The sequence below is a fragment of the Mustela nivalis genome (genome assembly GCF_964662115.1).
Source record: "Mustela nivalis genome assembly, chromosome: 16".
Taxonomy (NCBI): domain Eukaryota; kingdom Metazoa; phylum Chordata; class Mammalia; order Carnivora; family Mustelidae; genus Mustela; species Mustela nivalis.
In genome coordinates this window covers 41,324,896-41,341,658 of record NC_139035.1, presented here as the reverse complement: position 1 = coordinate 41,341,658, position 16,763 = coordinate 41,324,896, and the positions used below count along the sequence as shown (strand labels likewise).

At 52.1% G+C, this 16,763-nt stretch overlaps 1 protein-coding gene across 1 annotated transcript; it reads left to right on the top strand.

Moving 5' to 3' along the window:
* Positions 1 to 13,521: 13,521 nt before the first annotated feature.
* PHLDA3 (pleckstrin homology like domain family A member 3) lies at positions 13,522 to 16,486 on the top strand. Its single transcript, XM_082703943.1, has 2 exons — positions 13,522 to 14,411; positions 15,822 to 16,486. Exon 1 carries the CDS (start codon positions 13,961 to 13,963, stop codon positions 14,336 to 14,338), a length of 378 nt encoding a protein of 125 aa, XP_082560069.1. The 5' UTR covers positions 13,522 to 13,960; the 3' UTR covers positions 14,339 to 14,411; positions 15,822 to 16,486.
* Positions 16,487 to 16,763: the final 277 nt, after the last annotated feature.

Here is a 16,763-nt window from a genome sequence, read left to right as displayed (position 1 = left end):
TCTGCTCCATGGAAGGCTGACCTTATTTGTAAATAGAGATCATCTGAGCGGTTGCAGTGTCCTTCATCCTAGGGATGCCCAACGAAACACCAAGAAGCAGAGACTTTAACAACAGGTCCTGTATGCGTAATGTCCAGATGACCAGATCCAACACTGGCCTTGACAGACCCCTCTTTGTGACTCTGAAATTGGGACCTAAACATGTATAAGACCAATTAATGGTGCATAACACTAGGTAAGTGCAAGGTGACAGGTAAAAGAGCCGGAGGAGAGTCCAACTGTGGGTTGTGAGTTCCCCAGGTGGGGACCAAGTCACCTTGTCCTGATAAATTCTCTAGGCCCAAAGCAGTCTGTTGTCAACGGGAAGTTGTCCGGGAAGGGTTTGTGTACAGGGGAGGATAGATGGATGGATGGATGGATGGATGGATGGATGGATGATGGATGGCTCCACAAACAGTGGGGTCCCGGTAGCCTCTGGAAGGGTTCCTATAGGAAGGGCCAGGATGGGAGCAATTAGGACCCAAATCTGGAACTAGGCTGCCCCCTGCTGGGCACCCTCCGGGCTAGCCTCTCAGACTCTGGCTAGCTGTCGAGCTCGGCTACGGCGGGTCTTCTAGTCCCGGAAACTGGACGCACTTCCCGGGAGTGAAACCGGAATAAAGGCAGAGGGCTGTAAACGGAGGTGACTGGTCCAGAAGCACCCTCTGGACGGTGTACGACAGGGTGGAGCAGGAAGGCTCTGTGGGAAGGGAGGGGGCCCCCCAGAGGCCACCGCGCCCTGGGAAACCGAGAGTCCACCAGCCGGGAAGGGGCCTCCATCCACGGGCGCAGCGCCGGCGCAGTACGCGGAGACACCAGGTGGCGCTGTGAGGCCGGGGCATGAGGCGGGCGTTGCCTTTCCGCGGATCCCACACTCAGCTCCTTTCCGCCTTGGCCCGGGGTACCTCCGTTTGTGCAGCGAGAGGGCGCTGGCCTGAAAACCCGAGATAATAAATTCCCACTGGGGGATTTGCACTCTATAGGGCCCTGCGGTATATCCGACTGTAGAACTGACCCAAGGGAAGAAAGGGAGCAAGGATCTTTGTGTTCACTTGGATATTTCTTTCCTAATTTCTGTGATGACTGAGCTAGGCGTCCGGAGCGCCCCCACCCCCAACCCCAGGAGACAACTTTTGGTGGAAGCAATGCGTTGGCTGCGGGAGTGGCCCTGATGTGGGCAAGAGCTGGTTCTCTGGATGGCAGGCCAGCCCAGCTCAGCCCCCTGGGGCTTGCCTCCTCCGCCAGCCCTTGCAACCTGTTCGGGCCACCTGAGGGGCTGAGGGTGGAGAAGAGCCACAAGGAGCCAGGGGGGTTAAGGTTAGAGGTGCAGGGAAGAGGGGGTTAGAACTGCTGGTAGGCTTGGGAGTAATCTCTGAATCAAGTGCACAGAAATGTTTTAGAGGGGGCGGAAACTCAGTGAGGTCACGTTCTCCAGACCTAGATCAAGGGAAGAAGATGGTCAAGATCAAGAGAGAACACTCAGGTCATCTACTGGTTGATTCTCATTCCTTCCGCGTCTCTCCCCTCCCCTAACCTCTCCCCCCAGGGGCGGGGCTTACCAAAATGACAAGAATCATTAGGGACTTTACCGAAGGCTTGTGGAGCATAACAAATATCATGGAGGACAAGGGGTGCTAGAGAGGAGAAGGGAGTTGGGGTAAATTGGAAGGGGAGTTGAATCATCTGAGACTATGGACTCTGAAAAACAATCTGAGGGGTTTGAAGTGGCGCGGGGGTGGGAGGTTGGCGTAACAGGTGGTGGGTATTATAGAGGGCACAGATTGCATGGAGCACTGGGTGTGGTGAAAAAATAATGAATACTGTTTTTCTGAAAATAAATAAATTTAAAAAAATAAAGACAAAAGAAAAAGAGCGACAATAAATATAGTGACACAAATGAATTTAAAAAAAAAAAAAAAAAAGACAGACTCCTGGCCCGACCCTCAGAAATAATAATTCCGCTGGCCTGGGTGGGGTCTGAGAATCTGTATTTGGAATCGGTATTTGAATAACCTCTCAGGTGAGCTCCGTGCCCTATCTGGCAGCTGCAGCTGCCTCTGAACAGTTGTAATGACTGGAGAGTTCTTCCAGAAGCTTCCTATTCCTGTCCCCCCGAGTCATCCAGAGCAGGTCTAACTCCTCTCCTGTGTGATAGTGCTTCGGAGATTTGAAAAGTTGCCCCACCTGCCAGAGTCTGTGGGTCTCCAGGACAGAAATTTCTCTGGCCTTTCTGTCATTCCTGATGGAGGCACCAGGAACCCAGTGAGACCATCTCATCAGCTGGGAAAGAAAGACCCAGCCAGGGGTTGGGGACTGTCCTCCAGGATCTGGAGAAGCAAACCAGGAACTTGCAGTAGGTCAAGGGGCCAAAGCAGAAGCAGCTCCTTCTGAGAAAGATTGTTACTCTCCCTGGGGCCTGGCTCCATCCAATCTACTTTCTCTTTTGGACATTTTGGAGGATCACTCATCCATCTTGTGCATTTACTATGTACCATCGCCTATTTGAAGACCTTAAATGTATTAATTCATTTAAGCCTTAAAATAACCCTACAGGTGAGGGCCTTCATTATATCCATTTATGAATGATCTAACTGAAGCCAAAAACCAAAGAGCAATTTAGGACCTGGGCTCAAGGTCAAATGGCAGAACAGGATATAAACAGAGGCAGCTGGGTCCATGCCCTACTTCCTGCTCCTTCTTCCTTTACAAGATACTGCATGTGCCAGGAGGTACGCAATATGATGTTAGAACAGTGAGTTAGGACCATAGCAGTAGCTCACATTTACTGAGCACATACTACGGGCTATGTCCCAGCACTGGTCTAGATGTTGTCTTACTTGATCCCTACATCAGCACTATGAAGTGCTTATATAATCCCTTTATCATAGAGGAGGAAACTGAGATTCAGTGAATTTTTAAGTGACTTACACAAAATCTTTGGCGAGCAGCAGAGTCAACCTTGGAACCAGCTGTGTCACTTTGAGCCAAGCCTCCTCCCCTCTGGGTGTCAACCTCTTATACTGTGAAATGAAGATGTTGGCCTAAATTAATTCTAGAGAAGTACTTCTCAGGCTTCAATGTGCATAGAAATCTCCTGGGGATCTTGTTAAAATGCAGATTATAATTCAGTAGTTTGGGGTGGGGCCTGAGATCCAGCATCTCTCACGAGCTTCCAGGGGAAGGTGGTGCTGATGCTGATCCTGGGACCACACTTGAGCAGCCGGGTTCTAGGGGACCCACCCAACTCTGATGTTCTGAGTTTATGGGCCTAGGAAGACTCACCCGAAAGGCCATGAAAATTCAGGAAGTCGATTATGGTAAATAAAGCCCTTAGTGGGCATTTTTCATGCCCAGACTAGCCCTTGGTGGCTTTTCTGAAGCATCAGCCCTGAGCCTTTTACATTTCCACTCTGATGACCTCAACTTGACTTCTCCAGAGGGTTCATGGGCTTGGTCCTGGCCCAAGGGGTTGATTCTCTCTAATCAAGGAGTGAAGGCATGTTCCTGGACACCCAGCCTCATGACCGGCCTCCTGGGGATACCAACTGGTCCCATGGTGGTCACATTGATCTTACAGATAGTCCCCATCTTCTGGGCACACAGGAGAGTTACATTTCTCTCCTCTTCAAGTTATATGTGGCCACATGGCTTGCTCTGGCTTCCAAATTAGGATGAGAAGGAATTTGTGTCACTTGTGGGAAGAACACTGCATGTTATCATACCCTTTTCCCTGTGACAGAAAGTATCATTTTCCCATCTCTTGCATTTACTGTATGCCATAGCTTATTGGAAGACCTTAAATGTGTTCATTCATTTAATCCTCACAATAACCCCTAGAGGTAGGTGCTATCATCAAACCCATTAGTAGATGGTCAAATGTATCAAAATAGAGCTTCCGTCTATCTGAACGCGTTAGTACCGCAGTGAGGAGAACCCCCTCCCGCCCACTGCCAGCTTTGGTAAGATGCACCATATGAATGGATAAGCTTTGCTGTGTTAAGCCTTTGGGATCTGAGGGAAAATTGTTAGTGCAGGATAACCTAGCCCATCCTGACTAAACCCATCAGCTGTGATATGGGAATAGCACCTTAGGTAGGCTGTGTCCCATACTGGGGGACCGTGTCTCTACAAAGTCATGATTTGGGCCTGTCACCAAGCTGATGCTTACCTCTGAGATTCTCTTCACTAGGAGGAAACATCCTCTTGCTGAAGGTAGGAAGGGGTTCCCTAAGGAGGTGGACTCCACCTCCCCCTATTTTGCCAGTCCCCAGTAAGAAGAGAACTGTGACCCACCAATTCACCATTGTGTCCCTGGTGCCTAGCCCAGGGTGTGGCTTATAGAACACCTGAGACGATTTACTCTGATGTTCCTTTCCGTGAATCTCCTGTAGATCACATTCAAGAATATACCGGGAGCTTCCCTCCTCTCCCTCAAACCCTCCACACCTCTGCCTTGAGCTATTGGTTAATTTCTTCCTGACCTCAGTCCCAGATGGGACAATTCACTGCCTTTCCTGCCATCTTGACAATGGCACTATACTGGAATTTTTCAGTTATGAAAGTGACACTCATGACCATTCATAACCACTTACTATGAAACATTTGAAAATCAAAGGCAAGCAGGTAAAAAAATTATCTATAATTCCCTGTCCCAGAAGGAACTATTAGTAACACTGTTATCTTTCCCTCCATCCTTTCTTCTATTCATTCCCCCTCTCACCCCTCCCTCCGCAGCATAATTGTAGTGTGATCCCATGAATGGTTGCTGGTTAGAAGGAGAGGGAAGATCCACCCACAAATGCAGAAATTGTCAGAGCTGGAAGGAGACCTCAGCCAACCCCTCCCATGATGGATGAGAACACTGCTTTAAATTATTCTGGGGGCACTGAGTGGCTCAGTGGGTTAAAGTTTCTGCCTTTGGCTCAGGTCATGATCCCAGGGTCCTGGGATCGAGCCCCACATCGGGCTCTCTGCTGAGCGGGGAGCCTGCTTCCCCTTCTCTCTCTGCCTGCCTCTCTGCCTACTTGTGATCTCTCTCTCTGTCAAATGAATAAATAAAATCTTAAAAAAAAATATTCTGGGGGCAAATGTGTGTGAAGTAAAGACAAATGTCTGGCACAACCCTTACCGGGGGACGGTGGGTGGGAGCAGGGGGACATTGGAAGGGCGATGAAAAGATATTTTCTGTGTTTTGAATTGTTTCACAACAAAAATGCATTCAAGTGTTAATTACACTTGAAACACATGATTTGTGCTAAAAGAGCAGAAAAAGAAAGCTATGGAATAGAAAGCAATGGACATGTGCAGGTTCTCCCAGCTGTTACTAGTGGGTTAGTTAAAGCCACTAGAACCCTATTTTCTGCTGTCCTTCAGCCCGTTGTTCTTGGGGACGAGGGTCATACCAGGGCAGCCCCTTTGCTCTTCCAACGTGGGCACCCAGATGCCGAAATGACGTGGGAAAAGGGAAAATTCTGCAGGCCCCAACCTGATCCCCAGGCCCACAAGTCCAATCTCTGCCAGACCCAAGCTGGGATCAAATGCCTTCAAGCCCAGACTGAGCCCCATCAGAGAGGGGGCAGTGGGCGCTCCTAAGACGAAAGGGATCCCTGGTGAATCAGGAAAGTTATTGGGCTAGAAAGTGGTTAAAGGGCTGAGCGTGGGAGGGGATTTCCACCGAGAGAGCCAGGCCCAGGAGCAAGCCTGGGCGGGTTGGGTGCAGGGTTGCGGCCCACTGAGGTCTGTTGCAATGGTGCCTGTAAAACCCAAATCGTTAGGCTTGAAGCCTTGATTGGTTTTTTTCTTCTGTTTCCTTTTAGAGAAACAGAGATCCGAGGAAATCCCAAAGCTCTAGAACAAAGGACTCTACATCAAAGGGGTGTGGGCAGGTCAGGAGAAGTTTGGGGGACAGGTCAGATTGGGGGGGGTGGGTCTCCCAGGGGCAGGGAGGGACCTGTGTGCTGAAGCCAGAAGGGAGGAGGGGAGGGAGGAGCAGGGCTGCGGACAAACTCACGTGAGCAGCTCTCTGACCCCATGAATCTGGGACTGTGGAGACTGAGGAGGAACTAGCAATGTTCTGGTCTAACCTAAAGAGAGGACAACCAGTAGAGTTCCTTACCCCGCCCCCACTCCTCCATCTCCGCCCCCACCCCCCAGCCAGGCTTTCCTGCAGATCTAAAACAAGCTAGATAAGATAGACAAGGTGAGAGACAAGTGACCTGTTCAAGGTGTCCCCGAGCTGGGCCTATTAATACAGGTGCCCCGTCTCCTGGCTAAGGGTTCCTTCCTTGACACACAGCATTCCCACACTTTCATATGCATCAGAATCTTGGGGAAGGTGCATTAAAAAAACACAGATTGCTGGGTCCCAAACACAGAATTTCTGGTAGGTCTGGAATACAGCCAAGAATTTGGATTTCTAACAAGTTCCCAGGTGATGCTGATGCTGCTACCACACTGTTAGAGAACTACTGCTCTAGACCCTTGATATTCAAGTGTGTTCCAAGGACTAGCAGCACTAGTGTGACATGGAAGTTTCTAGAAACACACACTCTCAGATTCCGTCCCAGACCTACTGCATCAGAATCTGCATTTATAAGATCCCCAGGTGATCTGTTTGCCCATTTGAATCTGAGAAGCGCTGGTCTGCACCACACCACCTCTTCCTTACTGGGTTCAAACCCCGGGCAGCCTAAATGAGCCTTCCACTTCCAGTTTCCAGGGGCCAATGGGACAGGTGCCCAGGGGCCAATGGGGAAAGATGCCTCTTTCTGGGTTTTTCCAGGGTGGGGAAAGGGTGAGGGAATCACAGAGACAGGAGAGGCTGCACATTCAGTCCTAGAGGCTGCTCTTCCTTGGTGTATGCACACCACCCTCTAGAAGATTCTGCACAGCCCACCCTGGGGAAATCCTGTGGCCACTGGACTGCCATTTTAGTCTCCAAGTTGGCCCTTGCTTTCAGGCCAGCCCCAGGTTTTTGTTTAATTATATAATTTGTTTAATTATATGTAACACATATGAGTTTATTTTATTTTTAAAATAGGTGTAATACATGTGCATGACATCCAAACCATATAGAAGCATATCTTGGAGATACTGTGGGCTCAGTTGCAGACTACTGCAATAAAGCGAGTCAAATGAATTTTTTTGTTTCCCAGGGCATATAAAACTTATGTTTACACCATACTGTAGTTTAGTAAGTGTGCAATAACATTATGTCTATAAGACACTATACATACACCTTAATCAAAAAATATTTATTGGGGCGCCTGGGTGGCTCAGTGGGTTAAAGCCTCTGCCTTCGGCTCAGGTCATGATCCCAGGGTCCTGGGATCGAGCCCCGCATGGGGCTCTCTGCTCAGCGGGGGAGCCTGCTTCCTCCTCTCTCTCTGCCTGCCTCTCAGCCTACTTGTAATCTCTGCCTGTCAAATAAATAAATAAAATCTTTAAAAAATATATTTATTGCTAAAAAATAGCAATTTTCTTTCTTTTTTTTTTTTTTTTAAGGTTTTATTTGGCAGAGAGATAGAGAGTGTAAGTAGGCAGAGCAGCAGGCAGAGGGAGAGGGAGAAGCAGCCTCTCCGTCAAGCAGGGATCCTGATGTAGGTTGATCCCAGGACTCTAGGATCATGACTTGAGCTGAAGGCAGCCTCTTAATCAACTGAGCCACCCAGGCGCCCCTGCCTGAGCTTTTTTTTCTTTTTTAAAAATATTTTATTCATTGAAAGAGAAAGAGAGAGCATTAATAGGGGGAGTGGGAGAGGGAGAAGCAGGCTCCCCACTGAGCAGGGAGCCCAATTCGGGACTTGATCCCAGGACCCTGAGATCATGACCTGAGCTGAAGGCAGAGGCTGAACTGACTGAGCCACCCAGACACCCCCAGTTACCTGAGATTTCACTTGAGTTGCCATCCCTGATCAGGGCAGCATAACAAATATAATAATAATGAAAAAGTTTGAAATGTTGTGAGAATTACCAAAACGTGATGGAGAGACACAGAGTGAGGAAATGCATTTGGATAAATGGAGCAGATAGATCTGGTCGACGCAAGGCCACTACAAACCTCCCATTTGTAAAAAGCACAGTATCTGCAAAGTTTAATAAAAGGAGGAACGCCTGTAGAAACACGCTCATACAGTAACAGGCATGTTCATGCTGTCGAGCCACATCCTGGAAGTTCCACAGCTAACACATTGGTGTGGATCCTCCCAGATAGAACCTGTACAGCAGAGAGGCACACACTTCTGCTCATCTGGAATCAACTTCTGCATCTTATGATACTCACTGGACTGAAATGTCTTCCCCACAAAACAATGTATTTCAGACATCGTTCTCTATCAAGATCCACAGGTGTGTTTCGTTATTGTTAACTGCTCCATCGTTTACGAGCATTTATGTATGGTGCATTTAACTGTATTTTTAAGGGAAGCAAAACATGCAGATGGTAAGCAAATAATAAAAATCAAGCAGGACAAAATGATGAACTATGAAAAAGTGAAAGTCTTGATCTTCTCCCCTCGTCCTTCCCCACAGGAACTACTGTTAACTATTTATTTTTGTTTTGTTTTTGAGTCACTGACTCGATTTTTCTATTCGTTTATTTATTTATTTAAAGATTTTACTTCTTTGAGAGAGAGAGGGAGCGAGAGACGGAGTACAAGCTGGGGGAGGGGTTAGAGGGAGAGGAAAGGGCAGACTCCCTGCTGAGCAGGAAGCTGGATGTGGAACTGGATCCCACGACTCTGGGACCATGACCTGAGATGAAGGCAGACACTTAACTGATTGAGCAACCCAGGTGCCCACAGACCTGATTTTTTTTTTTTTTTAAGATTTTATTTATTTATTTGACACAGAGAGAGATCACAAGTAGGGAGAGAGGCAGGCAGAGAGGGGAAGCAGATGTCCTACAGAGCAGGGTGCCTGATATGGGGCTGGATCCCAGAACCCTGAGATTACAACCTGAGCCGAAGGCAGACGCTTAACAACTGAGCCATCCAGGTGTCCCCACAGATTTTATTTTTATTTTTTTTAATTTTTAATTTTATTTTTTCCCCCCACAGACTTGATTTTTAGACCAGGTTTGCATTTCCAGAAAAATTGATCGGATAGTACAGAGTTCCCATGTCCCTCTCCCCACCCCCACCCCCCATAACTTTCTCCCGTTATTAACATCTTGCATTAGTGTGGTACATTGATGATGATTTTTTCCAGCTCCGCTGTTCATCAGTTCCATTCTGTTCCGTCATTCAACAATTTACCAAGGCCCTACCCTGCACCAGACAACATTCTCAGTGTTGAAGCCACAGGGTTGTAAAAAACAGGATAAAATTCCCTCCAGGCACAGAGCTTACATTCTAGTAGAGGAGATAAATAATAAATAAGAAAAATATTAAGAAATTTAGATGGTGGCATTTGCTGGAGAGAGAAATCAAGCAGGAGAGTGGATGTTGTGTATATACACAACATGACTGAGTGTGTGTCTATGGGCTGGTGTGCCTGCAGGGAGAGGGTTGCAGTCTTACACAGGGCGGTCTGGGAAGACATCACTGAGAAGGTGATATCTGAACAAAGAGCTAAAGGAGGGGAGGAAATGTACCATGTGAGGATCTGGGGGAGAACAGTCCTGGCAGAGAACAGCATGAGCAAAGGCCCTGAGGAAGGCCAAGTGGAGGGTGACTAGGATGTGGCTGGAGCCTGGGGTGGGAGGGCAGACAACACAGGCGCTTAGGGCAGGAAGTAGCGGACAGGTCTTATAGGGTGCTATGGGCTCCTCGCTGACTTGTGCTTTATTCAAAGATGAGAAGGTTCTGGTGGATTGCAGGAAAAGGAGTGACATAATCTTACTTCCATTGTACAATTTTTATAGCGTTAATAGACATTCTATTTTGTAAATAAAATGATCTTGGATGCATTGTATATAGATAGAGTCCAACAAGTAATGACCAGTAAACCAAATATAGAAGATCAAGTAAATATTGTAGAAAAAAGAAGCTACGATACTTTTTATGTCCCTCTGGGTCCCATTCTGGCCTCTATCTCTCCTTATTCCCATCTTCCGTTCCACTCTGTCCTGGGTAGCCTCCAGGATGGACCAGGGCTCCCTCCTCCCCACTATTGATGGCTGAGACCTTGCTAGAGCATTTCTATCACACTATTCCCTGGGGCCATTTTGTAGTCTAGTCTGTTCCAGCTGGACTCGGATTGACTGACTGTGCAGATCAGCTTTCCTTTGGGCTGGGCGGAGGGTGGAGCCAGCTTTGGGCAGCAACCAGGGACATTCTGTCCAGTCGTCCCATGTAGTCAACAAGTCGGTAAGAATTAAGTATCTCCAGGGCCCAGCATTGCCCCCAGCTGAGTGCCCCAGGAAGGCTAAGTTAGAGTTCCCGTTCCCAGGGGTAATGTAGGGATACCTTGGCAGGAAGGGAGTAAAAGACTCCATATCAAAGGGATGCTGGCAGGTCACTAGACCCCCCACCAGCCCTCACCAGCCCCTACCCTGCTCCCCTGGATCTACAATGCTTATTGCCTTCTACTGGACCAAGTTGGGTTACTTGGGCCCAAGCCTCTCTCAGTTGGGGCTACCAGGCAGGATGTCAGTTCTGGGGGAAAATTTAGAGTGAGTCATCTCCCCTTATTCCAGGAGGTTTTAAGACTGGAGGGTAGGACTCCCAGCGGGACCTACACTGGGGAGACGTGGTTTTGGGAACTAGATGTTTAGTTGGTAAAGATCTTTCCAGCGATAGTACGGCCTGCTGAATTTCTTCCTATGGCCTCCTCTTTACACACTCAATCTTGCTATCCAATATTCCTGTCTTTTTCGTCCTTTCTCCTGTGTCCAAAACCTTGGTACCACTCTTCCCAGTAAGCTGATCAGGAAAGTGTGGGTGTCCAGATCTTGGGTAAAAAGAACCCTGTGAGGGGCCCCTGTGTGGCTCAGTAGGTTAAGCATCTGCCTTTGGCTCAGGTCATGATCCCAGGGTCCTGAGATTGAGCCCCAAGTTGGGCTCCCTGCTTGGCTCAGCTCTGTTCCTCATCCCCCCTCCCTCCCCTGCCCTACTCCTGTTCCCCCTACCTCCTTATTATATACAAAAAAATAAAATCTTTAAAAAAAAAAAAGAATCCTGGGTATCAACATATCAACACAAGATCCTGGGCCTTTTTAGCTACCACACATCCTCTTCCCAGCTTTGTCATTTACAGAGCTGTGTGACCTCATCTAGGTTGCTTGACCTCTCTGAGCTCACTTTTCTCCTGAGGAAAATGAGCACAATGATAATAACAATACCAATCTGTTGTGAGAAGAAAACCCCCGGAGAGAGCTCCATAACCTTCAAATACCTTGTGAATTAACCTGAAACTGGAGAGAGAGTCAGTGAGTCCCGGACTCAGTGCATGGGGGACATGGGGGAGAGGTTGAAGTAGTAGAGATAAAAACAGAGTTAGGGGCAGAGCTAGCAGCCTGGTCCAGGACCCTGTCTCCTCAAGGGCAGAGCTTTGGATCATGGCAGGACTGTGCCAGATCGGTGCACTCAGGAGATTCCTATGGAGGAGGTCGGGGGTGGGGGTTTGTGCAGAGAGAGAAGCCATGGGAAGGCACTGCTGGAGGATAGGCTGAGACATTGGGGGTCGGTAAGACAGGGCTCTGGGTACCTTGAGCTTTCTCAAATGCTGCCCTCTGGGCCTCAAGGAAGAGAAACAGCCAAGACAAGAGATACTTGTCTTGGCTGCTTCTCTTCCTTCGTGGTGCTGGCCACTTCCTCTCCGGGAGGGGTATTCTGGGGGTTAGGGAGTTCGCCTCCTGGGGGTGTATGTGTGTGGGGGGTGCTCCGCCACCCCACATGCTGAGGAGCTGTGGTGAGAAACGGACAGCTGGCTTCCCCCACCTCCTGACTTGAGGCACCTCTCCCCTCTTGGACCCTCCTTGTGCCGTTTAGGCTCTACGTCAATGGGCAGGAGGACGGAAATGGGGTGTAGGGACAAAGAGGTCTTATTATTGTCATTACTACCTATTATTGTTCCCATAATGATCTGTTATTAACACGGCAGTGAAGAGGCCCTCAGGAAACCGGGAGCTGGAGAAGCTGACCCAGATGGGGCAGAATCAGGACCTAGAACAGCCATCTTCCAGTGCCTGGCCGAGGAGGGTCCCCATCCTCTTCTGAAGGCTGGCTGAGGGGGAACAGGGGAGGAATGACATTTATTGAGAGTTATCATGTCTCTCACAAATGTTATCTAACTTATTCATCAGAGCTCCCTGAACGAAGAATGAATTAATCTTTCCATTTGACACATGAGGAAATGGAAGGATAATGGAGCAGCACAAGGTGGGTGGGGACACCGCGGACCTAGAGGAAGGGTTGAGATTGTTAAGCCTTTTAGGCCAATCAAGGGATGGAAGCCTTCTCCCTCCCTATCCCCCTTCAGCTCGGAACTGAATCCCGGGAAGTCCATTGTCTCAGGTGTCTCAGGGAGGCCGATAGAATCCTCCCGAGTGGCTGTGACAAACAGGGGTAGGCTCATGCTCCTGCCTCTAACTCCAGACATGGCCGGTGCCGGTGGTCTGAGCCACCAGTCCCTCCAAGTGTGTGCTAGGAACAAGACTGCAGAAAGTGACCACAGTCGGGTCCCCTCTGCCTCCACAGGGAGGCTGAATGACCTTAAGTTTCCTCCGCTCAGTTTGCCTTGGCCTTTTTTTGTCCCCCTAAGATGTTATTTATTTGTTTGACAGGGAGATAGAGAAAGCCAGAGGGTACAAGAGGGGTGGGGGAGGGCAAGTGGCAGAAGGAGGAGAAACAGGTACCCCCCTGAGCAGGGAGCCCCAGAAATGACCTGAGCCGAAGGCAGACGCTTAACTGAAGGCAGACGCTTAACCGACTGAGCCATCCAGGAACCCCTCACATTGGCTTTTCTCTACTCCTCCCCCGGAGCTGGGGATGCAAGTAGGGAGTAGGAGGGGGTGGGTCGCCCCAGCAGATACAGCTGGGCAGCCTCTCTTTTTCCTCCCCAGCAGGGGAAGGAACCCAACATTGGCTCGATTCCTACCCCCATCCCCCACCCCAGGATCGTCCTCGTTTTTTTCTGATTTGCACAATGCCAAAGGGGAGCTGGCCAAGTTAGGAGAGGGGGCATGGGATGTGGAGGCAGCAGATGTCTGCGCCCACTATGCAAGTCCCAGGCGGTGCACCGCGCGACCACAGAGCAAGGCCACCCCTCTTCCAAGCAGCGACCCTCTCATCTGGGAGACTCTCCCTGTCCCCCGCCTCTCGAGACCACGATCGTCCCCTGCGTCCAAGGCCTGAAGGAGATGTGGTTCCAATAAGTGGCAGGCCACAAGGCTCAGGCTGTTGGGTAAGCAAACCCCCCGTCGGTACCAGCCTTCCCGGCCCGATGCCCAGCGCCTGCAGAGCGTGACCGAGCCCCCGCCGTGGCCCCGCCCCCTGGAGCCCTGCCCCCCCCCTCCGAGCCCGGCCCAGGCGGGTGCGCCGCACGCAGGGGAGGGCCGGCCGGGGCAGGAATGCGCGGCGGGCGGGCGGAGGACGCAGGAGGCGAACGGCGGAACATGTAAGGGCACATCCCTCGAGCAGCCGCCCAGCGCGCAGGCAGAGCCCAGCGGAGCGAGCGGGCGAGCGCAGAGCCAGTGCGCAGCGGGGCTTTCGGGCCGGAAAGCAGCGGGCGGCACCGGGCAGTGACGAGCCGGGGCAGCCCGAACGGCGTGGAAGAGCGGCGGAGGGCCGGAGCGGGGGCTGCGGGCGCCGAGCAGGCGGCGGTGGCTGGAGGACTGAGCGGCGGGCGCGCGGCTCAGTAGGGGCGCAGGTGGCAGGGAGAGCGGCCAGCCGGCCCCGGGCGCCAGAATCCGGCGCGGCCCAGCCGGAAAGGGCGCCGCGCCCACCGCAGCCTACAGCCTGCCCGGGACCTCGGGGCGCCCATGACGGCGGCGGCGACGGTGCTCAAGGAGGGCGTGCTGGAGAAGCGCAGCGGCGGGCTGCTGCAGCTGTGGAAGCGGAAGCGCTGTGTGCTCACCGAGCGGGGGCTGCAGCTCTTCGAGGCCAAGGGCACCGGCGGCCGGCCCAAGGAGCTCAGCTTCGCCCGCATCAAGGCCGTGGAATGCGTGGAGAGCACCGGGCGCCACATCTACTTCACGCTGGTGACCGAGGGCGGCGGCGAGATCGACTTCCGCTGCCCCCTCGAGGATCCTGGCTGGAACGCCCAGATCACCCTGGGCCTGGTCAAGTTCAAGAACCAGCAGGCCATCCAGACAGTGCGGGCCAGGCAGAGCCTCGGGGCCGGGACCCTTGTGTCCTAACCCCCCCCAGCTTACCATCTCACCTTTACACTGCGCACCCTCCCCACCACGTGGTGCCCAGAGGTCAAGTCAGGTAAGCCCTTTGGGGACTGAACCCTCTTTCTCTCTAGTCTCCCTTCTCTTTCCCCTACAAAGAAGATGAGGGGTCACCAGCAGCATTCCACTTAAAAGCTGAAACCCTAGGGCCAACAAGGAGTAGGAGCTTTGGAGTCTGAGCAAGGGGGACCAAGAGCTGGACATTCCCCTTGGGCCCCAGGGAGGGAGGTCCTATATGACCCAGGTGGCAGAGTGGAAGGTAGGAGAGATGGGCCTCCCTACAGGTTGCTTCGGCCCGGGCTCAGGCGGAGGGAGGCTGGGCTCAATATTCCCTTGAGGCTTTCCAGCAGGGGCCCGGGGCCTTGGCTTTCCAGGAGCTGGGTAGAGGCAGGGGTGGGATGAACTGAAGTTTGCCTCCTCCTTATGTTAGGATCAACAGTCTACGTAGGAGAGTTTGAGCATGGAATTGGGGCAGAACCATGACCTCCTTCAGTTAGCAGAGTCATTACCGGTTGGGCACAGAACCCAGCTCTTGAGGTGGGGCCTCAGGGGGAGGGTCTGACAAGGCTGGGCCGGGTCTCCACTACCTATTCTTGACAGTGACTCTTGGGTCCTGGGGCTGAGCTGCTGGCAGACCAGAGATGTTGGAGAGTGGGCGGGCCAGGCCAGAGGCCAGGCCACCAATGCCAAGGGGGAGTGGGCCTGTCCACCTGTCCCTGAATGCCAGCCAATGCCCAGGAGGGCCAGAGGAGGAGAAGCTGAAGAAGGGGGTGGGCAGCTGGGGCAGGGTGGGTGGACGGGTGCAGGACGGAGTCATGATTTGTTATTTGTGATGTCTTAATCCTTCTTGAGCAGTGGGGCAGGGGGTGAGGGGCAGATCTGTGGTCAGGAAGGCCCAGGGGAGGACCAGGAATAGAACCTAGAAGCTCTGGCTCCCAGCCCTGTGCCCTCTTCCCCAGATGCCACTCCCTCCCCGTGGGAACTAGGAGCAGGGCCGGGGAGGGTTTATACCACTCGGGTTTTCATATTTTCCGGTGGAAACCCATACCCGCCCCCTTGACCCTCCCTACCACCTCCCACACTACCTCACCTTCCAGCCCTCCCACTTCTCCGCCTTAACAAAATAGAGTCCCAGGGTGCCTGGGAGCCCCAGCTGTGCCACCTACCCCTTTGACCCTCCTGCTGACTGTAGTGAGGGTTAGCTGAGAGGTTGGGCTGAAGGCAGAAGTGCTGTATTGAGAACTGAGCCCTGTGGATCCGTCCGGCCTTGGCGGGGCTGGGAGGAAGCTGGTTCCTCCGTGGATCACAGTGTGTGGCGCACATGCTATTTCCTCTGCCTTTCCCCTGCTGTGGAGAAGGTTGGAAATCTCTGATGTAAAACAGCTCATGGTGGGTACTTACTATCCCAGGGTCTGCCCCTGCCCTAACTGCTGTTCTCTCTCGACAGCTTTCCTGCCCCTTTTGTCTCATGGGGCATGACTATGTTCCCTGTGTCAAGGCAGAAGCCGTGGTTGTGCGGAGGAGGCGTTGGACCTGAAGGAATGGACCGGGCCCGGGGAGGAGGGCAGAAGGCCACGTGGGGCTGAGGATGAAGATTCAGCCCCTGGACAGTTGCAGACTTTCAGGACATTCCCCGCTCAGGGCCTTGTAGCCACAGGCCTGACTTGTGTCTCATGATGGAGAGCTGGCATCCAAGCGTCCTCTGCCCAGCGGCCCTGTCATTCGTTCTGCAGACTGCTGTTGGTCCCCAGCTTGGTGCCATGCCTGGAAGAGGATGTTTCCCCATGGGGTGCCCAGCCAGCACCTCAGGACTCGGGAGGCCAGCCTGGTACCCAGAGGGGGATCCCCCCGGCATCGCCTCTGGACTCACCTTGGTGGGGGGGGGCTGATGGGCCCCGAGGCCCACACGTGGGGGTCTCCTGCTGCTTAGGTCCTTCTGGGACCCCCACCCATCCAGGCCTTCTCTTTGCACACTTCTTCCCCCACCTCCTGCCCATCTTCCCCCCACTGTGGTGCTCGGCCTGGAGGTGGTGGGGGTGGGGTGGGGGTTTGACCATTATCATTTCATGCCTATCCCAAAATGAAGATGCCCCACGGAGGGCAGTGAACACACTGTTTGCCGAGTGGAATTCTTTGCCCACAAAGATGCGGTGCTTGGAAGCTCCCTCTCCCACCCCTGCTTTTCAGTTCCACAGCCCATTCTGAAATCTCTAGCCTGGGGAGGGGGAGACATGGCAACCCCAGGAGGTATGACCTCAGTGGTCCCAGAAACGAGGGACTGTAAGGACTGAGGGATGTTCTACTGGCCAACTCGGTTTCTGTTGATTCTTCTCCGGAAGGCCATGCCCCCCGCCCCCGCCATCCTGAGAGCTGGCTCAGTGTTCTGGGC